This window comes from Equus asinus, chromosome 1, assembly GCF_041296235.1.
Source record: "Equus asinus isolate D_3611 breed Donkey chromosome 1, EquAss-T2T_v2, whole genome shotgun sequence".
Classification (NCBI taxonomy): Eukaryota; Metazoa; Chordata; class Mammalia; order Perissodactyla; family Equidae; genus Equus; species Equus asinus.
In genome coordinates this window covers 109,881,058-109,901,201 of record NC_091790.1, presented here as the reverse complement: position 1 = coordinate 109,901,201, position 20,144 = coordinate 109,881,058, and the positions used below count along the sequence as shown (strand labels likewise).

Below are 20,144 nucleotides of genomic sequence, written 5' to 3'. Positions count from 1 at the left end.
TCGCCCCAGGGGGGCCTTTGGCCATGTCTGGAGACATTTTTGGTTATTTCAGCTTGGGGGACGTAAGAGGCCACGGATGCCGCTAAACACCCTACAATGCACAGGACAGTTCCCCACCGCAAGGAAGTGCCTGGCTCAGAGTGTCAGTAATGCCACTGCCAAGACACTTTACCCTCCTCTCTGCTTTGTTATCTTTACTCCAGCGACACACTTTTTAGTTTCTAGAACATTCTATACTCTCTCCCATTTTGGGCCTTCTCACATGTTGCTTCCTCTAACTCCACTCCACCCAGCCCTGCACATGATAACTTCCATTCATCCTCCAGGTTTTAGCTTAAACAAAATTTCCCCAGGGAGGCCGTCTCGGAGTCCCTACCCTGTATTAGCCCCCCCACCGTGCCCTCCAATGGCACCCCAATTTTCTTTCAGAGCACTCCCACAGTTGCTGTGAGTTTTCTACGTTTGGAAGCACCGTGAGGCCAAGGCTGTGCTTTTTCACACTGTGTCCCCAGGCTAGCCCAGTGCTGGCACACCGCGAGAGCTCACGGAGTCTCAAACGCATGACAGAGACCAAGAAAGCGGCAGGGGGTACCAAAACCATGCAGACGTCCAGGGCCTTGAACGATCATCCTTCTGTGCAGGCCCCAAAGAGAGAAGGTGGCAGCACCTTACAAGTTGGTACAGAGCACTCTCTAAGAGAAATGGAAACGGCAAGATGCTGGGCCACACTTAGAGTCTGCCATCACCCATGCGGGGAAAGCAAGAAAAACTATACACGGATCTCCTTGAATGCACACAGAGTATCTTTAGAAGAATACACAAGTAACTGGGGACAGGAGTAGGAGGACGACTTCCTTCTCACTGCATGCCCTTTTGAATTTCATAACATGTGAACAGTATTTTAAAAAACAAGAAACATTTAAAAGGGGCCAGCCCAGTGGTGTAGTGGCTAAGTTTGTGCGCTCTGCTTCTGCGGCCTGGTGTTTGTGGGTTTGGATCCCAGGCATGGACCTACACACTGGTCATCAAGCTGTGGAAGCATCCCACATAAAACAGAGGAAGATTGGCCCAGAGTTAGCTCAGTGACAATCTTCCTCACCAAAAAAATCAAAAAACAAAAAACCATATTCTTCTAGAATGACATATGATGAGAACCCAGCACAGAGTAACTGTGCTTAGAAGCCAGTATCACATACAGTGTAACAAGTGCGCCCCCCCACCCAGTTTCCTGTCTTGGAAGGTCCAGAGACACCTTTTCTCCACGTGAGAAGCTAGGCACATGGAAACACTGTACGTATAAAGAGAGACTCATTTCAGAAGCTTTATATTTTCAAAACTAGATGGTTTTGAAATGCCCTGTCTCAGCTTTGCTCTCTGGGTCACAGCACTCTCCCTCCTCCGTCGGTTGGACACAACTGTAAAGCTTCCTCATTCTCCAAGCCCTTCTCCTCCTTTTCCTCTCTCCTCCCTACCGCCTTGAGGCCACGCTGTCTCTGCTGTGCTTTCACCCGAAACGCCGGGCAAGAGAAGAGAGACGGCAACGAAACGTCAAAGTGAGCAAATGCGGCTGCTCATCAGCAAAAGGCGAGGAAGGTACGCTTCACGGAGAAGGAAGCTGAAATTAAGGGCGAAAACGAGGTTTATCTGTGTAATCTGCGGAGTGGTGTCTTCCCATCTCTTATCAGCATAGATAACGGAGTTGTCCGTGAAACAATAAAAGGAAGCCGTCTGCAGTTTCCCATAGATCCCCACCACTTGTCACTGGCTTCCCTGGCTTGGATTCTAAGAACCCATCTTTTCCTCCAATTTGCTCCCATCCAGCTACTTGCAAGGCCTCCAAACCCGAGCGGAACCTGTTCCCACACTCCCTGCCTCCTCCTGTGTTCCAGCCTCATGCCACCGGCTTCTCGGGAGAACAGCAAGATCTTACTGGCCCCAGAATAGTTTTCAGACTGGAAGCATTTCGTGAGTTTACCTACATCAAATCAAAACATCTGGGAACATGAAAACACAGATAAATGTCCAAAGTAATTCGTGTAGGCTTCCAAAACACCTGAACAAGGATTTATTCAGGAATTTCTTTTCTCAGTGATCAGATCAAACAACTTATTGATCATTTTTAAAGTTATTTTTTTAGACCTCCTGGTCCCCAGAAAGAACTTGGTAAACCTTCCTAGACACAGGTCCAAAACTGCCTAAGTATTCTCCTCTAGCTCGAGAAACGTTATCAATGACTACAGACCAACTGCACTCCATTAAAAACATGGATATCACAGAAACTGGTTTTTAAAAACTCATTAGCTTTATAAAATTATGATAACATGGTTTACTCCAAAAATGAAATTTTTGATACAATATATCTTCTCAGTTCATCACTGATTAGTTAAGAATCCTAGTTAATTATAACACTAAAGTTTTCTAGAACTGGGCTTCATTAATAAATGATGATAATCATGATAACATTAAAAAAAAGAGTAAAGTCAAACACCCATAAAAGGCTTCCTATGTACTAAATGCTCTTGTATTATCTCAGTTAATCCTCACAACAACGCTGTTACCATCTCTGTTTCATACAGTTCAGCACACTTCTGAGCCATATGAATCCTGCTCCTTCTTCATGAACAGACGCTCTTAAAAAAAAAAAGTTGAGGTGAGGCCATTAGAAAAGGGGAACTTCTTTCTAAATCACAGAGCTTTTTCCCAATTAGTTTGAAAAAAGCCTTCAGATAAATCTACGAAGCTAGAGAGAGAAAATTATTTAAAAAGGTTAGCCAGACGAATGGCTTTCCTTGGAATTTTCTGTCCTAAACGCATTTCCCATCCTAGATGAGGCTAATAAGGTTCTGGGACCCCTCCTCTTAGGAATCCCAGGCCTGATGGATCCCGCTGACTGAGGTCAACTCAATCTCTACCTTGGGGAGCACATCACCCCAGGTTTTGGACTCAGACCCTCAGCTTTCCCAGAGTCCTACAGGCCACACGCCATTCACAAACGATTTGCAGCAGAATACGCTTCTGCACGAGATGCAGTAATTTCTGCCACCAAGTCAGAAATTGAGAAAACAAACCCACTATGTAGTAGTTTAAGATGCATACATATATTTTAAATGAAGCCTTATTTCTTTTTCTCCCTAAAGCCCCAGTACATAGTTATATCCTATTTGTACGTCTTTCTAGTCCTTCTACATGGGATGCGCCTCAGCATGGCCTGATGAGCAGTGTGTAGGTCCATGGCCAGGATCTGAACCCGTGAACCCCGGACCACCAAAGCAGGGAGCACACGAACTTAGCTGCCATGCCACCAGGCCGGCCTCCCAGTTTGACGTATTTTTAATATGAGGGCTTGATTTTTTTAAAAAAAACCTTTAAAAACAGCCTGTCTGGTATGACTGCATCTCAAATGTCAGTACATTCAATAGAAAAACTTAGGCTCAGAGGTCAGAGGGACCTTAAAGGACTTTTAATCCCACTCCCTTGCTTTCCAAGTGAAAGAACAGGTCCAGAGAAGGGAAATGATGTTGCCCAGGTCACATGTGGGAACTTAGGGAGCTGACCCAAAGTGCTCTCTCCCGCGCCCTCCCCCTCGCCGGGCTGCCCTGGATATAACCCCATGTGACCCCACCCAAGCGTAACACCTGCAAACCCAGGTGATGACGTGACAAGGTCCAAAAACACGTGCCAAATTCCCCCGACCGCAATTTTACCTAGCTTTGGATGAAATAATAACAGTGGTGTGAAGACTTCCTTACTGAGATTTCAAAGCCTTCAGTTAACATTTCATACTGACACAGGTGGAGAAGTGAAGCAGAAAAGGAGGAGGAATGCAGAAGGAACTATATCACAATAACCGATTATTCAAAAGGTCTGCAAGTCCTTCTTGTGTCTTCTGAAGCTGTGGCCAGAGAGAGGCAGAAGGCAAAATGATTCTTTTTTTCATATTTCCAGCCTAACTTCCATCCCTGAGCTTAGTCTATAAAAAATATCACAACACAACAATGTTCACAGCAGCATTATCCACTATAGCCAAAATGAGGAAACAAGCAAACGTCCATCCATGGATGCATAAACAGACTATGGTATATCCATGCAATGGAATATTACTCAGCCATAAAAAGGAATGAAATTCTGATATATGTGACAACATGGATGAACCAGGAAAATATTATGTTAAGTGAAGCCAGACACAAAGGGTTGGCATGATATATATATATATGTATAGAATAGGGAAATTCATAGAGCCAGAAAATGGAATAGAGGTTACCAGGCTTGAGGGGAGACGGGAATGGGCACAGGGTTTCTGGTCGGGGTGACGAAAAAGTTCGGGAAATGGATAGTGATGACGGTTGTATAACATTGTGAACGTACTTAGTACCACTGAATCGTACACTTTAAAAATGGTTAAAATGGTAAATTTTACATTATGTTTATTTTACCGCAACGAAAAAAATCCTATCAGAATCTGGAACCTACCCCTTCGTTTCTCAGTTGGAATGCCTAAGCTCTATCTTAGTCATTCACTGCTATCAAAGCTCGCATTTCTCCTCACGACCTGCTTCCCACCAACAGCGTCAGGGTCAATCTATGTGTGCTCACACACAGGGATGAACACAATCACACCCAGGCCAATTTGTGTGCAGCAGAGACCCATTCACAAACACGGATCCATCCTGACACCTCCCGCATGACGGCTCCAACAAGAAGGCCCACGGCGAGAGTAACACAACCAGTGTTTCTGCAGACCCTGCAGCCCAACGCTCTGACACGGGGTCCCAGCTCAACTCTTAGATTCCTCACCACGGCAGGATATATATTTCGTATACATGTACTCTGCTTAGGAAGAAGGCTGCAGCCCACACCAGGAAGACCTTCAGGAATTGCTAACCCAAGTTGGCTCCACCAGGCCCAGGAACAAAGAGATGTGAGCCCATGCATGGCTACCGGGTGAACTCAGCAACTGCACGCTACCTCAACAGTGGGTGTCCTTAATACAGATGCATATAATTAGGAGCTAAATCTTTGTACCTTTATAGGACAAAGGATATAATAAGCAAGATGTACAGCTTGTGACTTCTGAGGAGAGGAAGCTTTTCATTTTTCCTTAAAAGAAGCTATTTCTCACGAGGCAAAGAGAATCTGAGAACAAGAGTCTTCTGAAACAGAAGTAGGGAGGGGGGCACAGAATATGAGTCTTGTGTGTTATAGTCATAATCTATCACCCAGGCCTGAGAGGTGTCAATTCTGTGCCATACCATGACCTTTAGTCAACTTGAATTCAAAGGTTTTCACAACCTCATCTTCTTTGGTGGAAACCTTTCTGCTGCCAGGGGTCTGATAACCGAGTCCCTTGAGCTTGTAAAGATCTCAAGAGTTTGCCTGTGAAGACAAACCGTCTCTAAAGATACTTTCCATTGCCAACACACATGGACATTTAGCACAGATAAGCTGCCACTTGTGAGAAGTCCACTTGACATTATTCCCTTGTGCCTCCTGAAGCCACACGTCAAGACCACACTAAGATATTTAGAGGCAAACATCTTTAGAATAAGGTTTCATTCCCAATCAAAGTGTCTAATTAGCAGAAACACTATGCTACAGAGCTGTCCTTGAATATGCATGCATTTTAACCTCCATGTTATTTTTTCTGAAGCACAAATTTTCCTCTCGCTGGATGGTCAGGAAACGATTAGGCACAGAAAACCGACTGTCTTGGGTGTCGATCCACAAATGAGTTCCATCTTTCCAAGCGGGTTTCGGCTGCCTGACAGGATGACATTCAGGCTTAAGAGGGAGACCATTCTTTGGAGTCGAATGGCCTTTTCTCCATCCATTTTGGATGAGCAATGCTCCTGTGGCCTACTTATGGCTGAACTCCTTCAATACTTGCCCCCAACCTCTTCGCACCCCTTGAGCTTTCTTCCCACCCCCAATTTCAGCCAACCGTGTTGACAAGACATCAGTTAGCAAATCACGATTCAAAGGAAGCCATCCAATTGCGCAGCAGAAAGTGGCCTCTGGAGCTGCCCCATGTGAAGCCCATAGGCCAGAGTTACATATGGCAGGCTTGCAAACGCCAACAGGATATGATTTATTTATGACGACCATGTGTTTTTGATGCCCAGTGCCAGCAGGCTGTGGCTTCACTTGCCTGCCTCACTCTGGGATGACCTACCTACTCACTGTGTCCCATTTCAGGTACTATATTTCCATGCTGGGGAAAGAGAGGTGGGCAACTGGCTGGGGGGCTGCACACACAGATGCCCCTAACCCTGATCGCCACACAACAACCTTTGACCCAAGGCAAAGTGGGCCGAACGTAACTCGCCACAGAGGTTCGCCATGGACAGGGGTTTTCAGCGGAGAGTGGAGAAGTCGCTGCTCGAATGACTGACCATGTGGGGTTCATTAAACTGCTGTGTATTTACCCACAAGGAAGGCTGGGGTGCTTGTGAAGGGAGCCCCCCATCTTCCTTTCAGGGATTTCTACCCCCCACCATTTGGCAATGATGCTCCAAAGGCGAATGGCAGATAGACATCAGAAGGTCCAAATGTGGGCTCCAGTCAAAGTGCAGTAAACTTCTGCCTTCAACCGTCTGCCTCTTACCCCCCAGTTGTATTTATACTTTGAGAGAAGTTAACACGAAGCAGGAGTCACCTGGGCGTGCTCAATTTTTGACAAGCCTTAGTCACTCTGTACCCAGCAGAACAATTCACATTATAGTCGAAATCCTGTGAAGATTCTGCCACACATGCTAACACTAAAATGCCAGTAGCTCCACTTACCTTCTTTATTGAGCCTCATAACCTCCCTGCTTTTTCCACCCTCTTTTCCAGCCTCTTCTAAATCTACATCTGCAGATGAAAAAGAAAAGGAAAAAAGAAAATAAGGGAAAAAAAGAGAGAAAAAAGGGGGAAAAAAGCCAAAGTCGGGGGGGGGGGGGAGGGAGAGTGTTTATTTGCAAACAGATGGATATAAATACTGTCTATGAAAATCTTTCAATAATTGACAATGCAACATTTTCTCCCAAGTCCGGATTTCCATCTACCTGGCCCAGATAGGTACCAAAAAAAACTATGCAAGCAGCAACAGAGTAGCCTTTTAAACAGATACACCGTGGGGCTGTGAAAGCCCACCCCGCGGGCTGCCACGGGGAGCCGGGCACAGCCAGCCAGCCTGCCGCCCTGCCAGCAGGGCCTCTCTCTGTGCACTGATGGTCTGTCTCCGGGTGTATTTATTTAGAGAGAGGGAGAAGCATGGACGACTCCGGGGGCCACTCTGTCTCACACACACACTTTTTCCCAGTGGCCCTAGGTGAATGGAAAGGTTACAGGATAATAAAGGGAGGAGGAGGCGGTGGGGTTCTTACTGTCGGAGCAGTGTAATTTGGCGGCGTCGATCCAGGAGGACCAGGGTTTGCCCAGAAACGCCTCCGGACTGGGCACTTTGCGATCCAGTGTCGCCATTGCTCTTCCTTCTTGTTGCTTTTTCCCTGTTCCTTCGGCAGCAGCAGCCGAGAGACACGGGATTCGAGAACGCTCCGACGTCATCTTCGGAACGTTCCGACATTGAGTGTTCTGAAAGCGGGAGGGAGGGAGGGATGGGAGGAGGGAGGCGGAGGAGGAGGAGAGAGAGGCGAGGAGGAGGAGCCGGCGCCCGGGCGCCCGCAGCCCGCGGCCACCAGGGGCAGCAGAGAGCGCCCGCCGCCCGCCCGCCGGGGAGGCCGCGCGGCCCGGCCAGCGCGCGCCGGGGACCGAGGCTGCCGCGCGCCCGGGCGCGGAGATGCTGCGGCGCCGCCGCCCCGCGCGCACCCCGCGGCCGAGCCCGGGTCGGGGGGCCGGGGCGTGCGGGGCGGAGGGTGGGGGAAGACCCGGGAGAGGCGCGGCCTAGGGCCGGAGGAAGGGTGGGCTTTCCCGCAGAGTTGCCGCTAGAGGACGGAAAGTTTTTGCATGCAGCCCTTCCAGCGTGTCCTTGCCTCGCCGGGTCCCTGTCGCCCACGGTGGGGCGCCCCCGCGGGGATCCCCGCGGCTTAGAGGGGAGGAGCCGAGCAGGTTTGCACCCCACCGCCACGACCGCCCCAAGCCAAGGAAGGGACCCTGGGGACCTCTCTTCCCAGCCGCCACCCCCTTCCCCCTGTCTTTTTCACGGAGGACCTCGGATCGTGGAGGACTCTGCGGATGCCACTGGGAGCTGAGACCAACGCGCAGGTGGAAGTGGTCCCCAAAAGCAGGTGAGTTCGGGGCGAGAGGGACTGCCTTCCCATCTCAGGCTGCGGGACATGCAAAGCTCAAAACGCAGCGCCCGGTGCCCCCCGCTTCTCCGCGCGATGCGTACCTCCGGCTCTCGGAAAACCGCTGCGTAGACTTTGCTCCAGGATCACGAGAGCGAATTCACCGGCTCTCGGAAGATGACGCCTAGCGGGCCAGGCCCCTGGAGCAGTTTCCAGCGCTCCCTACCGAGGGACCGGGGTGGCTCGGGTTAGCGCATGCAGCCTGCCGCCAGGAATCTGATTCCTGGGAGAAGTCACCGCAGGCTTGAGCGCTCCAGGCAGTTAGAAAGGAAGCGTTAGATTTCCTCCGGATTTTGGACTTTTGATGCTTTAATTGAGACGACCCACCACCACCACCACCACCCCAGGAGTAGGCGACAAAGGTCTTAAAAGGTCTTCTGGTATCTCTCTCTCTCCTTTTTTAAAAATCCTTTTGTTTACTAGGAATTACCTAAAGCATAAGGACACCCCCCACCCCCAATCGATGTATTTGTCCTCTGTTTCCCCAGCTCCCTTTTAGTTCTCACCACTTTTGTTTCTGCCCCATGGCTGAAGCGCACAGATCTGAAGTTGTTCTGTCCTGAGTTCTGCCCTGGCTTTGCGGTCTAATGCCTCTGCCCGGGCGTCCTCAAAGCCAGGGTCAGCATGGGCCACGAAGGAGGAGCTGCGGACTGGTCTTCAGTTGTGATGTTTGTGTGAACGGGCTTGTTTTTTGTTAGACCCGGATAAGTTTCATTTGCCTTCGCTCTCTTTGAAAGGGTTCTTATATGGGAACCACTAAGTGGCCAAGGTACCAGTGGGTGGAGAATTCTTACTTTAAAGATTAGTGGTGTTAACAAATAGTTATTACTTATTGACCTCTTATGCTATGCTAGACACTGTGCTTGGCAAATCCATCCATCCATCCATCCATCCATCCATTCATCTTGTCAACAAATATTGCCTGTCATGGACCAGCTGGCCTCAGCAGAGGAAGACAAATGAGACCCAGCCCGGCTCCTGTGGAGGTGCATTCTGGTGGTGCCTGTGGAAGAAGGAAGGTGTGAAGCTTATCAGTAACTTGGGAGAACAAGACATGTGCCCAGTTCCTGCCCAGGGCAGTGAAGGGTGTCTCTCCCAGAGCTGTGCCTGTTCATCTGTTCATAGGAGGGACTGAAATCTAGTTTGGAGGGAGCAGAAAACGTGTCGCAGAGAAGATGGGATCTTCCTTGCGTCTTGGAAATTGGGAAGGATTTATAATGGTAAGCTGAAGACTGGTCTTGCCAAGCGAGGGAAGTGATGGTGTTGGAGGCTTCAAAATGAACACGAGTGTGGTGCGTTTGGGTGTTGAGTGTGGTTTACCTGGGATGATGGGTTTGTATATTTATGCCTGAGTCAAATTATGGACGGCACCGAATGGCATCCTAAAGAATTTGGGTTTTGTTTGATAGTGGGGAGCCGCTAAAGGGGCTTTCTGCAGCATAGGGAGAAGTCAAATGTGACTTAGAAAGATTACTCTGGCCTTGGTGTCCAGGACATGTTGGACTATGGAAGCTGGTTAAAAAAGTAGTGCTGTGGTATCATAGTGTGAAGAAATGAAGGCCTGAACTTGGTGGTCCCATACAGGTGGGGAAGAGGAGACAGGTATGAGAATAAAGCACCTCATCAGAGGATATGTTGCATGGCTGGATTTGGGGAAACAGAGAGAGAGAGAGCTGGGAGGGATAAGTAATTCCATCCTGGGTCATTTTCCCCTTCCCCTGCTGCTTTCTGATTTTCCTCCCACTTCGGTGTTAATTTGTCTGTTGTTGTACATGCAAAGGAAGATGTGGGTGGCAGCCTCTAAGATGACCCATGATCCCCACACCCTGGTATTCTTGCCCTTGTGTGATCCCCTCCCTTTCAGTGTGGGCTGGACCTAGTGACTTGCTTCTGACAGATAGACTATGGCAAGTGATGGGGTGTCACATCCGAGAAGACTGCGGCTTCTGACTTGCTCACTCGTGTTCTCACCGGCTTGCTTTAAGGGAAGCCCACTGCCATGTTGTGAGCTGCCCTATGAAGAGGCACACATAGCAAGGAACTGAGGGAGGCCTCTGGCCAACAGTCGGTGAGGAACTGAGGCCTTCAGTCCAAAAGGCTGTGAGGTGCCGAGTCCTGTCAGCAGCCATGTGAGTGAGTTTGCAAACTTATCCTCTTCCAGTTGAATCTTAAGATGAGACCACAGCCTTGGCCCACACCTGTGAGGGTCCGTGAGGCACAGGCACCCAGCTAAGTCATGCCGCATGCCGCACCCACATACACTGTGAGATAATTAGTGTTGGTCATTTTAAGTTGTTAGGTTTGGGGACAACTTGTTACATGGCAATGCATAACTAATACAGAAGGGTTTGGGTGTAAACTGATTGGATAACAAAAAACTTACTAGAAAAATGAGTTTAATGAAGAAAAAGTCTGAGCAGCGTTCCCTTATTCCTCTTTTGAGCCTCCTGTGAAATGTGTATCATACTTCTCGGAAATTCTTTGCCAGCTTTGTGGGACCGGTTTACACTAGTATCTCCTAGAGGCTGAGTTTTGTAACTTATCTTTGTCTTTTGAGTACTCAGGTTTTTGCATTTAAACTCAGTCACTACTTTGTAGAAAGCATTCTCCAACAACAATGTCGTGATGTCACTGTTAGAAACAAGTCTTTACTGATAGCCATGCCGCCACAGTGGTGGCTGTTACACCCCTGCCCTCCTCGAGGTGTCCGGAGAGAACAGTATGAAAGGACTCAAGCCCAGTGGCTGGGAGTCAGTGACTTGAGCTTCCAGAGCATTCCAGAAAATTCTGTCTCCTCTCCCAGGAGCCACTTTAAACCACTCAAAAAATCAAAGGTGGCTTGTCAGAAGTGAGGGCACCTCAGTTGCAGAGAAACAAGGCAATGATTCAATATTGTCGCATCAATTTACTGCCCCAGCCGAGTCTCTCAAGTAGAGGTTATTTCTGCACAACACCCTGAGGATGGTTGAGGATGGTGTGGCAGCCTGAATATCACTCCCTTCTCGCTGGGAGGCTTTTCACTTGCAACATGGTAAAGTATGGCCTGGAATCCAAAAGTGATTAAGCATCTCTACAAAATAAGACTTTGGATACATTGCCATGATTAGCTGATAATCAGAACACGTATACGTTGTTGCAGTTAGAGTTATGGAATATAATGGTAAAGTTTCTACTCTAAGCCTTCCACAGTTTCTCCACTGACTAGAGAGAGAATGGTACCAACTTTGTGAAACTATAGCCCACTTGTGACTTTGGAAATATGGATGACATGGCTGTCAATGAAATTACCCCGCGGGGAGCCAGAGAATGAAGAAAGCATTGTCATCAAACCTACTAGAATTTTACACTTGATTTTAGATGAAAGCTGGGGTCCATCGGAGTAGTGTTCAGGTCAACATGGTGCATATATATTATATATACACTTCTATACCTTATAACTATGGATATATATATGTCAACTATGTATATGGCAAATTTATTGCAGACTTGAATTCCTTTTGGTAGTAAATAGCTACGAATACTGTTAGTGACAACGAGAATCTTATACATTCTTAATAGGAATAAATTGACCTGCAAAACAGTAATTTAAAGCCTGTTAGTATACTGTCAATGTGATAAAACTGTCTAGCAACAGTATAACACCTTCTTCCCCTCGTGATTAATGTTTAGGAAGATAAAAGGGATGTAAATATTTTTATTGTTTTATTATCTTTCTTAGAAAAGTGACAGTGGTTGGGTTTAATTAAAAAGGAGACTCTCCCGTAGACCAAATAAAGAAATCCATTCAACTGAGATGACAATGGAAAATGTCTATTTAATTTGAATAACACCTGCTTCTGTGGAAATGTGCATCTCATACGGAGCCTGCGTTCCCTTCGTCTGGTTCCTGTGCTGTTCCACCACATTATTGAAAAGAAGAGAAGAGCGAATATTAGCTCTCTCATTTGAGGATATTAAACTCCTCCTGGGGTCGAGGCTCTGTGTGTGCACCCCACTTCCTACCTAGGCTGCTGTCGGGAGGTTCCTAGAGGTGACGAGGAGAAAATGACATGTTCCGTTCAGAGGAGGCATCTCTGAAATTCTTTGATGTTTGCCTTAATTGAATCCATCTACCCCATCTGCCACTCTACTCTCTAAATTTATTTCCCTAACCCACTCTCTCTGAGAACTGTGATTGGAGGGGAAATTTGTTATGTATGATGTTACCTTTTATGCAGGCTCCCTGCATCTGGAGGGCACGTGTGCTGCCTGCCTGTTCCGCCCCCTCCCGTGCCAGCTTCGATAAATGACCCCTAGGAGCAACAGGAGTAAGAAAGAAAACAGGAATTCCAGGCTCTGGGCTACTGGTTTCAATATGAGCTCCTAGCCATGGGCCCGGTCTGAATATACATGGACTCTATTAATAAACATAACTACAGAACATGAAATTTGCATTCTGACTGGGGCAGAAAAGCCAAAATGGGAGTGCGTTATCTCGAGGGAAAGCTGCCTTGAGCCCCGCCCCCCGGGAGATTCTCCTCTGACTATGACCACTTGGGGCTCCCTGGAGCTACTCTGATGCTGTGGGTTGCCCCGAGGGTGGCCGAGCCAGCCCGTTCCTAACCTCGCTCCTTCTCTGGGCTTAGGCAGGAGAGAAGATAGCTTCTCTTTAGCATTGTTGTAGAAATCACTTTTGGCCCATAACCTAAATGTAAATACAGATTTAACATTAACATAAGTACAAATTTAGCATATTAATTGGACCAGAGCCTGTCCAGCCCTCCAAACTGTTTTGTGTTGAGGACGCAATGCAGGTGGGGGCCAGAGCACAGGACTGAGATGGGCAGGCATGAGTTAGAATTGCTCGTCAGCCATTTGCCTCAGAACCTTTCTTAATCCATAGGAACCTTGGTTTCCTCCTCTGTTAAATGGGTACTAAGGCTCTTCTCTTCGTGTTATGAGCATTGCAATTCTGGGTATTGAGCCCCCAGCAGAGGGCCGGGCGCACAGTGCACAATTGTAACGTTTGCTGTGGTTATTACTTTAATTGCAATGCCTCGTTTCGACCAGCCAGGAACAGGCTGACCCTCTGACGCCAGGAAGGCTCATGTGGTTGCTTCTGACCAACATCCTTCTCCTTAGAATGGAAATGAATGCTCTTCTCTGTCCTTTGTGTGGGGCCACCGCCCCTGCGCCAGTGTTGGAGATCTCTGTCTGAAACTTCCTCTTGACGAGGTCTTCAGGCCCTTGTGCATGGAAGACCCTATAAGACCTTTTGGTTCCGCCAAGGGACTGCCACATCCTAAGTCTGGTCGGGACAAAGCTGCCTTCTCATGGCAGTGGCAACAGCTGTCCTAATCATTTTCTTCTGAAAAAAATTTTATTTTCTTTTGTAAAAGAAACCTAATATTGAATTCTAAAAATCACGTATGAGTGTGTTCTCAGGAGACAGTGAAACTAAAGACAAGGAGATAATTCCCTTTTGCCTCAGATTCGCCTCAAATGGGGTCACTCTCTTGTCGTGGTCACTGTCATCCCCCCAGGTCTGGAAACGTGTTTTCATATCGTCTTCTGTGCTTTTACCTACCGTATATATTTATCATTACAGGTCCAGATGATGTTGCTGTGTATGTTCTTCTTCTTTTTTCTTTTTTTTACATGAATAGCATCATTTTGTGGATTTAAAAAAAAAATCCCTGGTTGAGAAAGAAGCCTTGCATGAGCATAAACAAGGCTGACAGGTGCCACAGACCATTTTTTGGATATTTTCCTGCAACTTTCTTTTTTCACAGAAGCCCTGCATGTCATTCTTTTAAACTGCTGCATAGTATTCCATAAAAAGGTCCAATCTGTCTATCTGTTATCTTATTGATGGACATTTAGGTTTCTGGTTTTACAAAAAATAAGGCGGTCAAAAATATTTATTTTTATATATGTTCCTTGGGCACATGAGGGAGTATTTCTCCCCAAAAGTAGAATTGCTGGGTATGTGCACTTTGGATTCTCATAGCTCTCCATGCTATCTTCTGATGCAGCTGACTAACTTATGCTCCCCCCAGCGGCCCTGGAATGGGTCTATTTCCTCACGTCCTAATTAAGACTCAACATTTTCAAACATTTTGATTTTTGCCAATATCACATTAAAAAATATTCTTTAATTTGTATTTCCCCCATTTCTAGTATAGATCTGGGCATTTGTTCTTGCACTCGTATTTTCACTCTGTAAATTGCTATTGGTATCTTTTAATGATTTATTACTGGCATTTTTGGGTCTTTTTATTGATTTTTTAGGAATTATCTATACATTCTAGAGTTAGATCTGTTTGAAAAGAAGGTGATTTTCCAGCTGGTTGCTTTTCTTCTTTTCACCTTGCTTACGGCGTCTTTTCCACACACCTTTTCCCCATCTGGATGTGGTTGGATGTATCAGGATTTCTCCTTGAGGCCTTTTGCTTTCGGCATCTTGCTTAAGAAGATCTTCTCTTCTGTAAGGTCATAAAACATTTTCTTATATTTTTCCTTTATGCGTTGTAGGTTTTTATTTTTACATTTAGATCTCAGACCTTTTTGGTTAATTGTGTGAGGTAAAAAATTAATTTTTGATCTTTTCCCAAACACATTTCCAGTTTTCCCCAGGCATATATTGAGTAGTTTATCCCTCCGTAGAGAGCCATCATATACTCACTTCCCAAACACACGGGTCTGTCTCTGAGCTCCCTTTTCTGTTCCACTGCTTGAATTGTCTTTTCCAGCACCAATTCCATGGTTTTAATTACTCTTGCTTTATAATATGTTTTGCTGTCTGTTAGAAAAAAATGTTTCTTTTCCATTATAGGTTTAGAATACTCTGTCTTAGTCCCTTTGGGTTGCTGTAATAAAGTATCACAGACTGACTGGCTTATAAACAACAGGAATTTACTTCTCACAGTTCTGGAGGCCGGAAGTCCAGGATCACGGTGCTGAAGATTCGGTGCCCAATGAGGGCTTTCCGGTTCATAGACGGCACCTCCTTCCTCTGTGGTGGGAGTGTCCAGCTGGCTCTGTGGGGTCTCTTTCATAAAGGCACTGATCCCATTCATGAGGGGTCCCCCTGCGGGACCTAATCACCTCCCAAAGGCCCCACCCCCTGATATCACCACCTTGGGTCTTAGGATTTTAATGTATAAATTTGAGGGGGTGGGGAATCGCCATGTAGACCATAGCACTATGTCTTTAAAGAAGTATTTTTTTTATTCCTGAGAAGTATGTTCTATGTGTCATTGTCCAACATTTGTCACAGGACATCTCCTGATGGCACTGGGCCGTGTCAGGAAGGTCACTGGAAACCGAACTTCACTTCACGCTCACAGGGCACCAGTACCATACAGGTGGGCCAGTGGCCACAGCCAGCGTGGATGCGATGACAGCCTCCCCTGAGGGGAATTCCCAAATCAGGCATCTCAGACTTGGGAAATGAATTGTTGGGAGACGCTGTCTTTCAAGATCTGAAAAGGCCGACCCCTGTGCGTGGTGGTGGAGACTCCGTGTGGATATTCCCATCTGTTGGTCATCCCAGAGGGAGAAGGACGAGCCGTGAAAAGTGAAGGTGGACGGGAGGAGGGGCAGGCCTGAGACGGGCTGGGCCCTGGACCTCCCAGAGAGCCAGCACCGAAGGTCTCCCCCAGTGGTGGGAACGAGGCAGGTGAGAGGCTGTTGTGGGCTGGGAGCCGGGCCAGGGAGCGTCCATAGGGGAACCTGTCTGGGACGACCTAGGTATGACTCTGGAATCCTTCAAACCCAGTGTCCAGTCGTAAGGTTCTCTGTGTCGTCATTTCTCTTGCTTCTGTCAAGTTTTTAAATGACCTGGTCTTAGATAGCTGTGCTGTGGGAAATTAAGTTTGGGGCTTATACTTATATGGCAGCCTCAGTAGGCAGGTTGAAAGTTGCCAGCCTTACTTCATGCCAGCCTTGTGTGGTAACAGCACCGTTATTCCAGAGAAGGGTGCTGTCCCCAGACTCCAGGAGGCGGCCAGGTGCCAGGTGAGCAGAGGGATGCCTACGCTGTGATGGCTCAGGTCCCTAACCCTTTCCTCCAGCCCCAGCCTGATCCCCTCAAAGGAAGGAAATCCTGAAAACGAGAGGCCAGAGTTTGGGTTATATTTGTATGACAGGAAGGAGAAGCCTAGTGCCTTTAAGGTCATGAAACAATTGTTGCAGAACTTAGAGCGAGGCTGGGGTCTCCATTGTCTGGAGGTCAGCTTGCTCATAGATTACACTTCCTGAGAACGATGCTAAGGCTGTAAATGTAAATCTCCATGTGGACCAGCGGTTCTCAACCAAGAGCGAGTCTGCCGCCTTCGCCCTCCCCCACTCCACCCCGAGGACATTGGCAACGTCTGGAGACATTTTTGGTTGTCATGACCGGGGGTGAGGTACCACTGGCATCTAGTGCGTAGAGGCCACGGATGCTGGTAAACATCCCACTGTGAGATGCACAGGACGGCCCCCAACAACGAAGATTTATCCCCAAAATGGTAGTCATGGGATTGATGTAGGCCAATTCATTGCAGGTTTCCTTTATTTTTTCATTTCCAGAGAATGAACGCCTGACCCTCGTCAGCCACTTTGCCATCGTGGGCTGCTTTCATCACGCAGAAACCTAGCCAGGAGTGTGGTGGGAGCTGTGAGACCCTCCATCCCTATGAGAAAAACCCCGGGTCCTTTTGCTTTCAATATATGAAGGCCAAATTATGTTATCGGATGGATACTATTTGTGGAATCAAAGAAAATGTAAGCTCTCTAGCTTATGCATATAGTTGTTATGGGATAATCAGGTGCTTTGGTCATCTCTTTCTTCTCTGAATCCTTTACAGACTGTTGCTTTCCTATTTAAACAGGAAGGTTGACTGGGCTCAAACACCTGGCCAGGGCTACTGCATTGGTTGTGCACTGCACAATTGTGCCACTTTTAAGGGAGCACCATTCCCATCACAGACATCAGAGATTTATTGTGACAATTTTCTGGCAGATGGTACCCAAGTGGCTTGTTCTAACAAAATCGGGAACAGGAAGACAATTTTCTAACAGATGGAATTAAAATTTCTTGACGAAGGTGTGCCTTTTCCTAATGTTCACCAAGGTGCTGGATGGCCTGGCAGAAGGAAGGGGGTTGTTGATGACTCTCTGTGTATGTAAACAGTTCAACTGGGAGTTTCCCTTTCTGTTTGGACAGGAGTCACCCTCCCTCGCGGGTCACGTGTGTGATTGGAAGTGTTGTAGAGTGATGGCGGGGTCAATGAGTGCCTTAGAATCGGCAGATTTCCCGAGGAGACTCATGTGTGAGAAATACAGTGCCTTGAGTGACAGAATAAATAAAACGATCTTGGTATCTCGATTTGGTTCTTCACACTTCAATCATGGTTTAAGTCATCCTAAGTTTGGCTTGGAGGCAGAGACAGTGACATGTATATCATCTTAATGGATTTGGCAGTGGGAGGTGCAAAGAGTATCATCTCAATTATGGGTTGACCCATTGATTGATTGAGCAATGTGTGTGGCGTGGTTTGTGACTGATGCCAAGTAATGGCAGACGCTGGACTCTTCTGAGGGTGAGGGCAGATGTTGGACCATTGATCAACTGATGAGCTCCATGCGGGCCCCATACAGGGAGAATCAAAATACAGGTAAAATCTCGTAAGGCGGGTGTGATGGCATTGCAGTGTTAACAGAGATTGTCCGAGCTTTCATCCTTGGTACCCACAGAACTGTCTTCAATGCACAGACGCTGCTCTCCGCCGGAAGTGTTCCACTCTAACTTTGTTCTGAATCTTTAGTGTGTGCTGTTTCCTGGTGTTTTAAGGGAAGAAAGGCCTCACCAGTTGCCTCAGTTGAGCAGGCTTCAGTTTTTCCACCTTGCCAGCCAGGCACTTGGGCTAACCAAAAAAATAGTTTCTTATAATGCCTACTAACCACCCAAGTCTGAGTGGGGGTGGAGTATATGAAGGAATGACAGCCCCTATTTTAGACCAGGAGTAAGAGTCCTGACGGGCTGACCTTGCCTGGCCACATGTCAGATGACATAGCCTGTGAGGAGTTGCTTCCATGAGGAGCGTACAGTCTGGTTTGAGGGAGATGTCTGTGCAATCAACAAGCGGAGAGCAGGATAGCCCACAAGAAGGTGCCAATCTGAGCTGCAGCTAGGCGATGCTGTGGGTGTCTGAGCAGACAGGCTCCTGTGGTGGGCGGTGAAGGCTTGGGAGAGAGGAGAAGTTTGAGCTGGGCCGGGAAAGACTGGCAGGCTATAAATAGCCAGTGGGCAGCTGGATGGATGGGGACAGTGGTCATCTTAAGGGAGAGCCTCGGGTCACATAGATAATAGTTCCTGAAACACAGCCCTTAGTGGAAAACGGGTAAGTCACACGGGGGGATTTGGAATCCAGGAGGGTTTGAAGGTGTTTCACAGGGTTTCCGAGATTGAAATCTGTATGAGATAAGCTGCCTAATGATGCTGTGTGTCTTAATCAAGTGGCACAGTTCTTTGAGAAATGCTTTTTATCAAGAACACGTCTCTAGAATTATGGCTCTGTGGATCCAAATGAGCTAAATAGGGGAGAAACTTGAACTCTTCAAGGTTCTTTAGCCATCTGGCCAGCATGGTTAACAGTTGTACCAAGCTGTACAGACGAAAGGGCAGTTTCTGTGTTTGTGGGCCTCTGACACTCCAGCACTGGGTCATTTTCAAAGACATGTTGCGCCGGCTGTTCATTCTTAGCAGGCTGACCAGTCGGCTGAGTGGGCCTTGGGAGTCCAGGATTATGCAAAATTATTAATAGTTTCCCCTTCAGTCTCAGAAGTGTCCTGGTTTGGGTGATAAATTATATGGCTACCCTAATTCTAAGGAATCCACATTGGACGTTTTTGGCTTGCTCTGTGAATCCTCAGTGGCCCAAAGGGCTGCTTCTAGCTTCAGGGCCCTAGCCCACAGGTGCATTCTGTCTTTTTGAAATGGTTGTATTTTTTCACTTGCATATAAAGTAATCTTTGCAAAAAATCCAGAAGAAAGACAAACAGCATAAATAAGATGAGTTATCATAAACCTAGAAATGTGTTAATATTTCGATATATATGCATATATCTATATCTATGGATCTATCATATATTTATATATTTTTAGGTCCCCAATCTCCAAACCAAGCCACTTTACTTGGAGTAGCATTCCGTCTATATGTATATACATATGGATGAGCCAGTCCTGGTGGTCTAGTGGTTAAGATTCCGTGGAGCACGGCAGCTCAGGTTCGATTCTGGTCAGGGACCCACACCACCCGTCTGTCGCTTGTCACACTGACAGCTGCGTGTTGCTGTGATGCTGAAACCTATGCCACTGGTATTTCAAATTTCACCCATGGTGGACAGGTTTCAGCAGAGCTTCTAGGCTAAGACAGACTAGGAAGAAGGACCTGGCCACCCACTTCTGAAAAACTTGGCCATGAAAACCCCATGAATAGCAGCGGAGCATCATCTGATACAGCGCCGGAAGATGAGAGGAGAGGATGGCGCAAAGAGACCAGGCAGGTTCTGCTCTGCTGTCCACAGGGTCACTGGGAGTCAGAATCCGCACCATGGCACTAATGACAAAGGTATGGATACTACATGATGTTATATATTTAGAACTATGTAATAACATAGGCAATATAAATGGATAGAATCACCTTTTTAAATAGTCACTTTTAAAGACTGCATAGTATTCTAGTGAATGGTTCTTAAAATGTGATATATTTAAATCCTCAATTTTGGGCATTTAGGGTTTTCTTTAATATATTATTAACAATGTTGTAGTAAATGTTTTCTGTAACTAAATCTTTTCACACGTTGATGATTATTTAGGACGCTTTCTTGTAA

At 47.0% G+C, this 20,144-nt stretch overlaps 1 protein-coding gene and 1 long non-coding RNA gene across 23 annotated transcripts in view; one reads left to right on the top strand and one right to left on the bottom strand.

Moving 5' to 3' along the window:
• ATXN7L1 (ataxin 7 like 1) overlaps nt 1-9,133 on the bottom strand; it is a 220,861-nt gene extending 211,728 nt beyond the window's left edge. For 5 of the 7 annotated variants that reach the window (XM_014831849.3, XM_044769764.2, XM_044769770.2 and 2 more), the window contains exons 1-3: nt 8,330-9,133; nt 7,365-7,572; nt 6,781-6,849 (exon numbers count right to left, since the gene is read on the bottom strand). In XM_014831849.3, the coding sequence (XP_014687335.1) occupies nt 6,781-6,849; nt 7,365-7,545 (250 nt within the window). In that variant the 5' untranslated portion in view covers nt 7,546-7,572; nt 8,330-9,133. The remainder of the gene's footprint in view (nt 1-6,780; nt 6,850-7,364; nt 7,573-8,329) is intronic. The other 2 variants (XM_070505168.1, XM_070505297.1) reach the window with 1 other exon arrangement.
• Nucleotides 7,676-20,144, top strand: part of LOC106825197 (uncharacterized) — a 48,055-nt gene continuing 35,586 nt past the window's right edge. For 3 of the 16 annotated variants that reach the window (XR_011502125.1, XR_011502127.1, XR_011502124.1), the window contains exons 1-3: nt 7,678-8,225; nt 9,140-17,033; nt 19,417-19,882. This is a non-coding gene — a long non-coding RNA (uncharacterized lncRNA). Of the gene's footprint in view, nt 8,226-9,139; nt 17,034-19,416; nt 19,883-20,144 lie in introns of all 16 variants that reach the window. The other 13 variants (XR_011502136.1, XR_011502131.1, XR_011502142.1 and 10 more) reach the window with 12 other exon arrangements.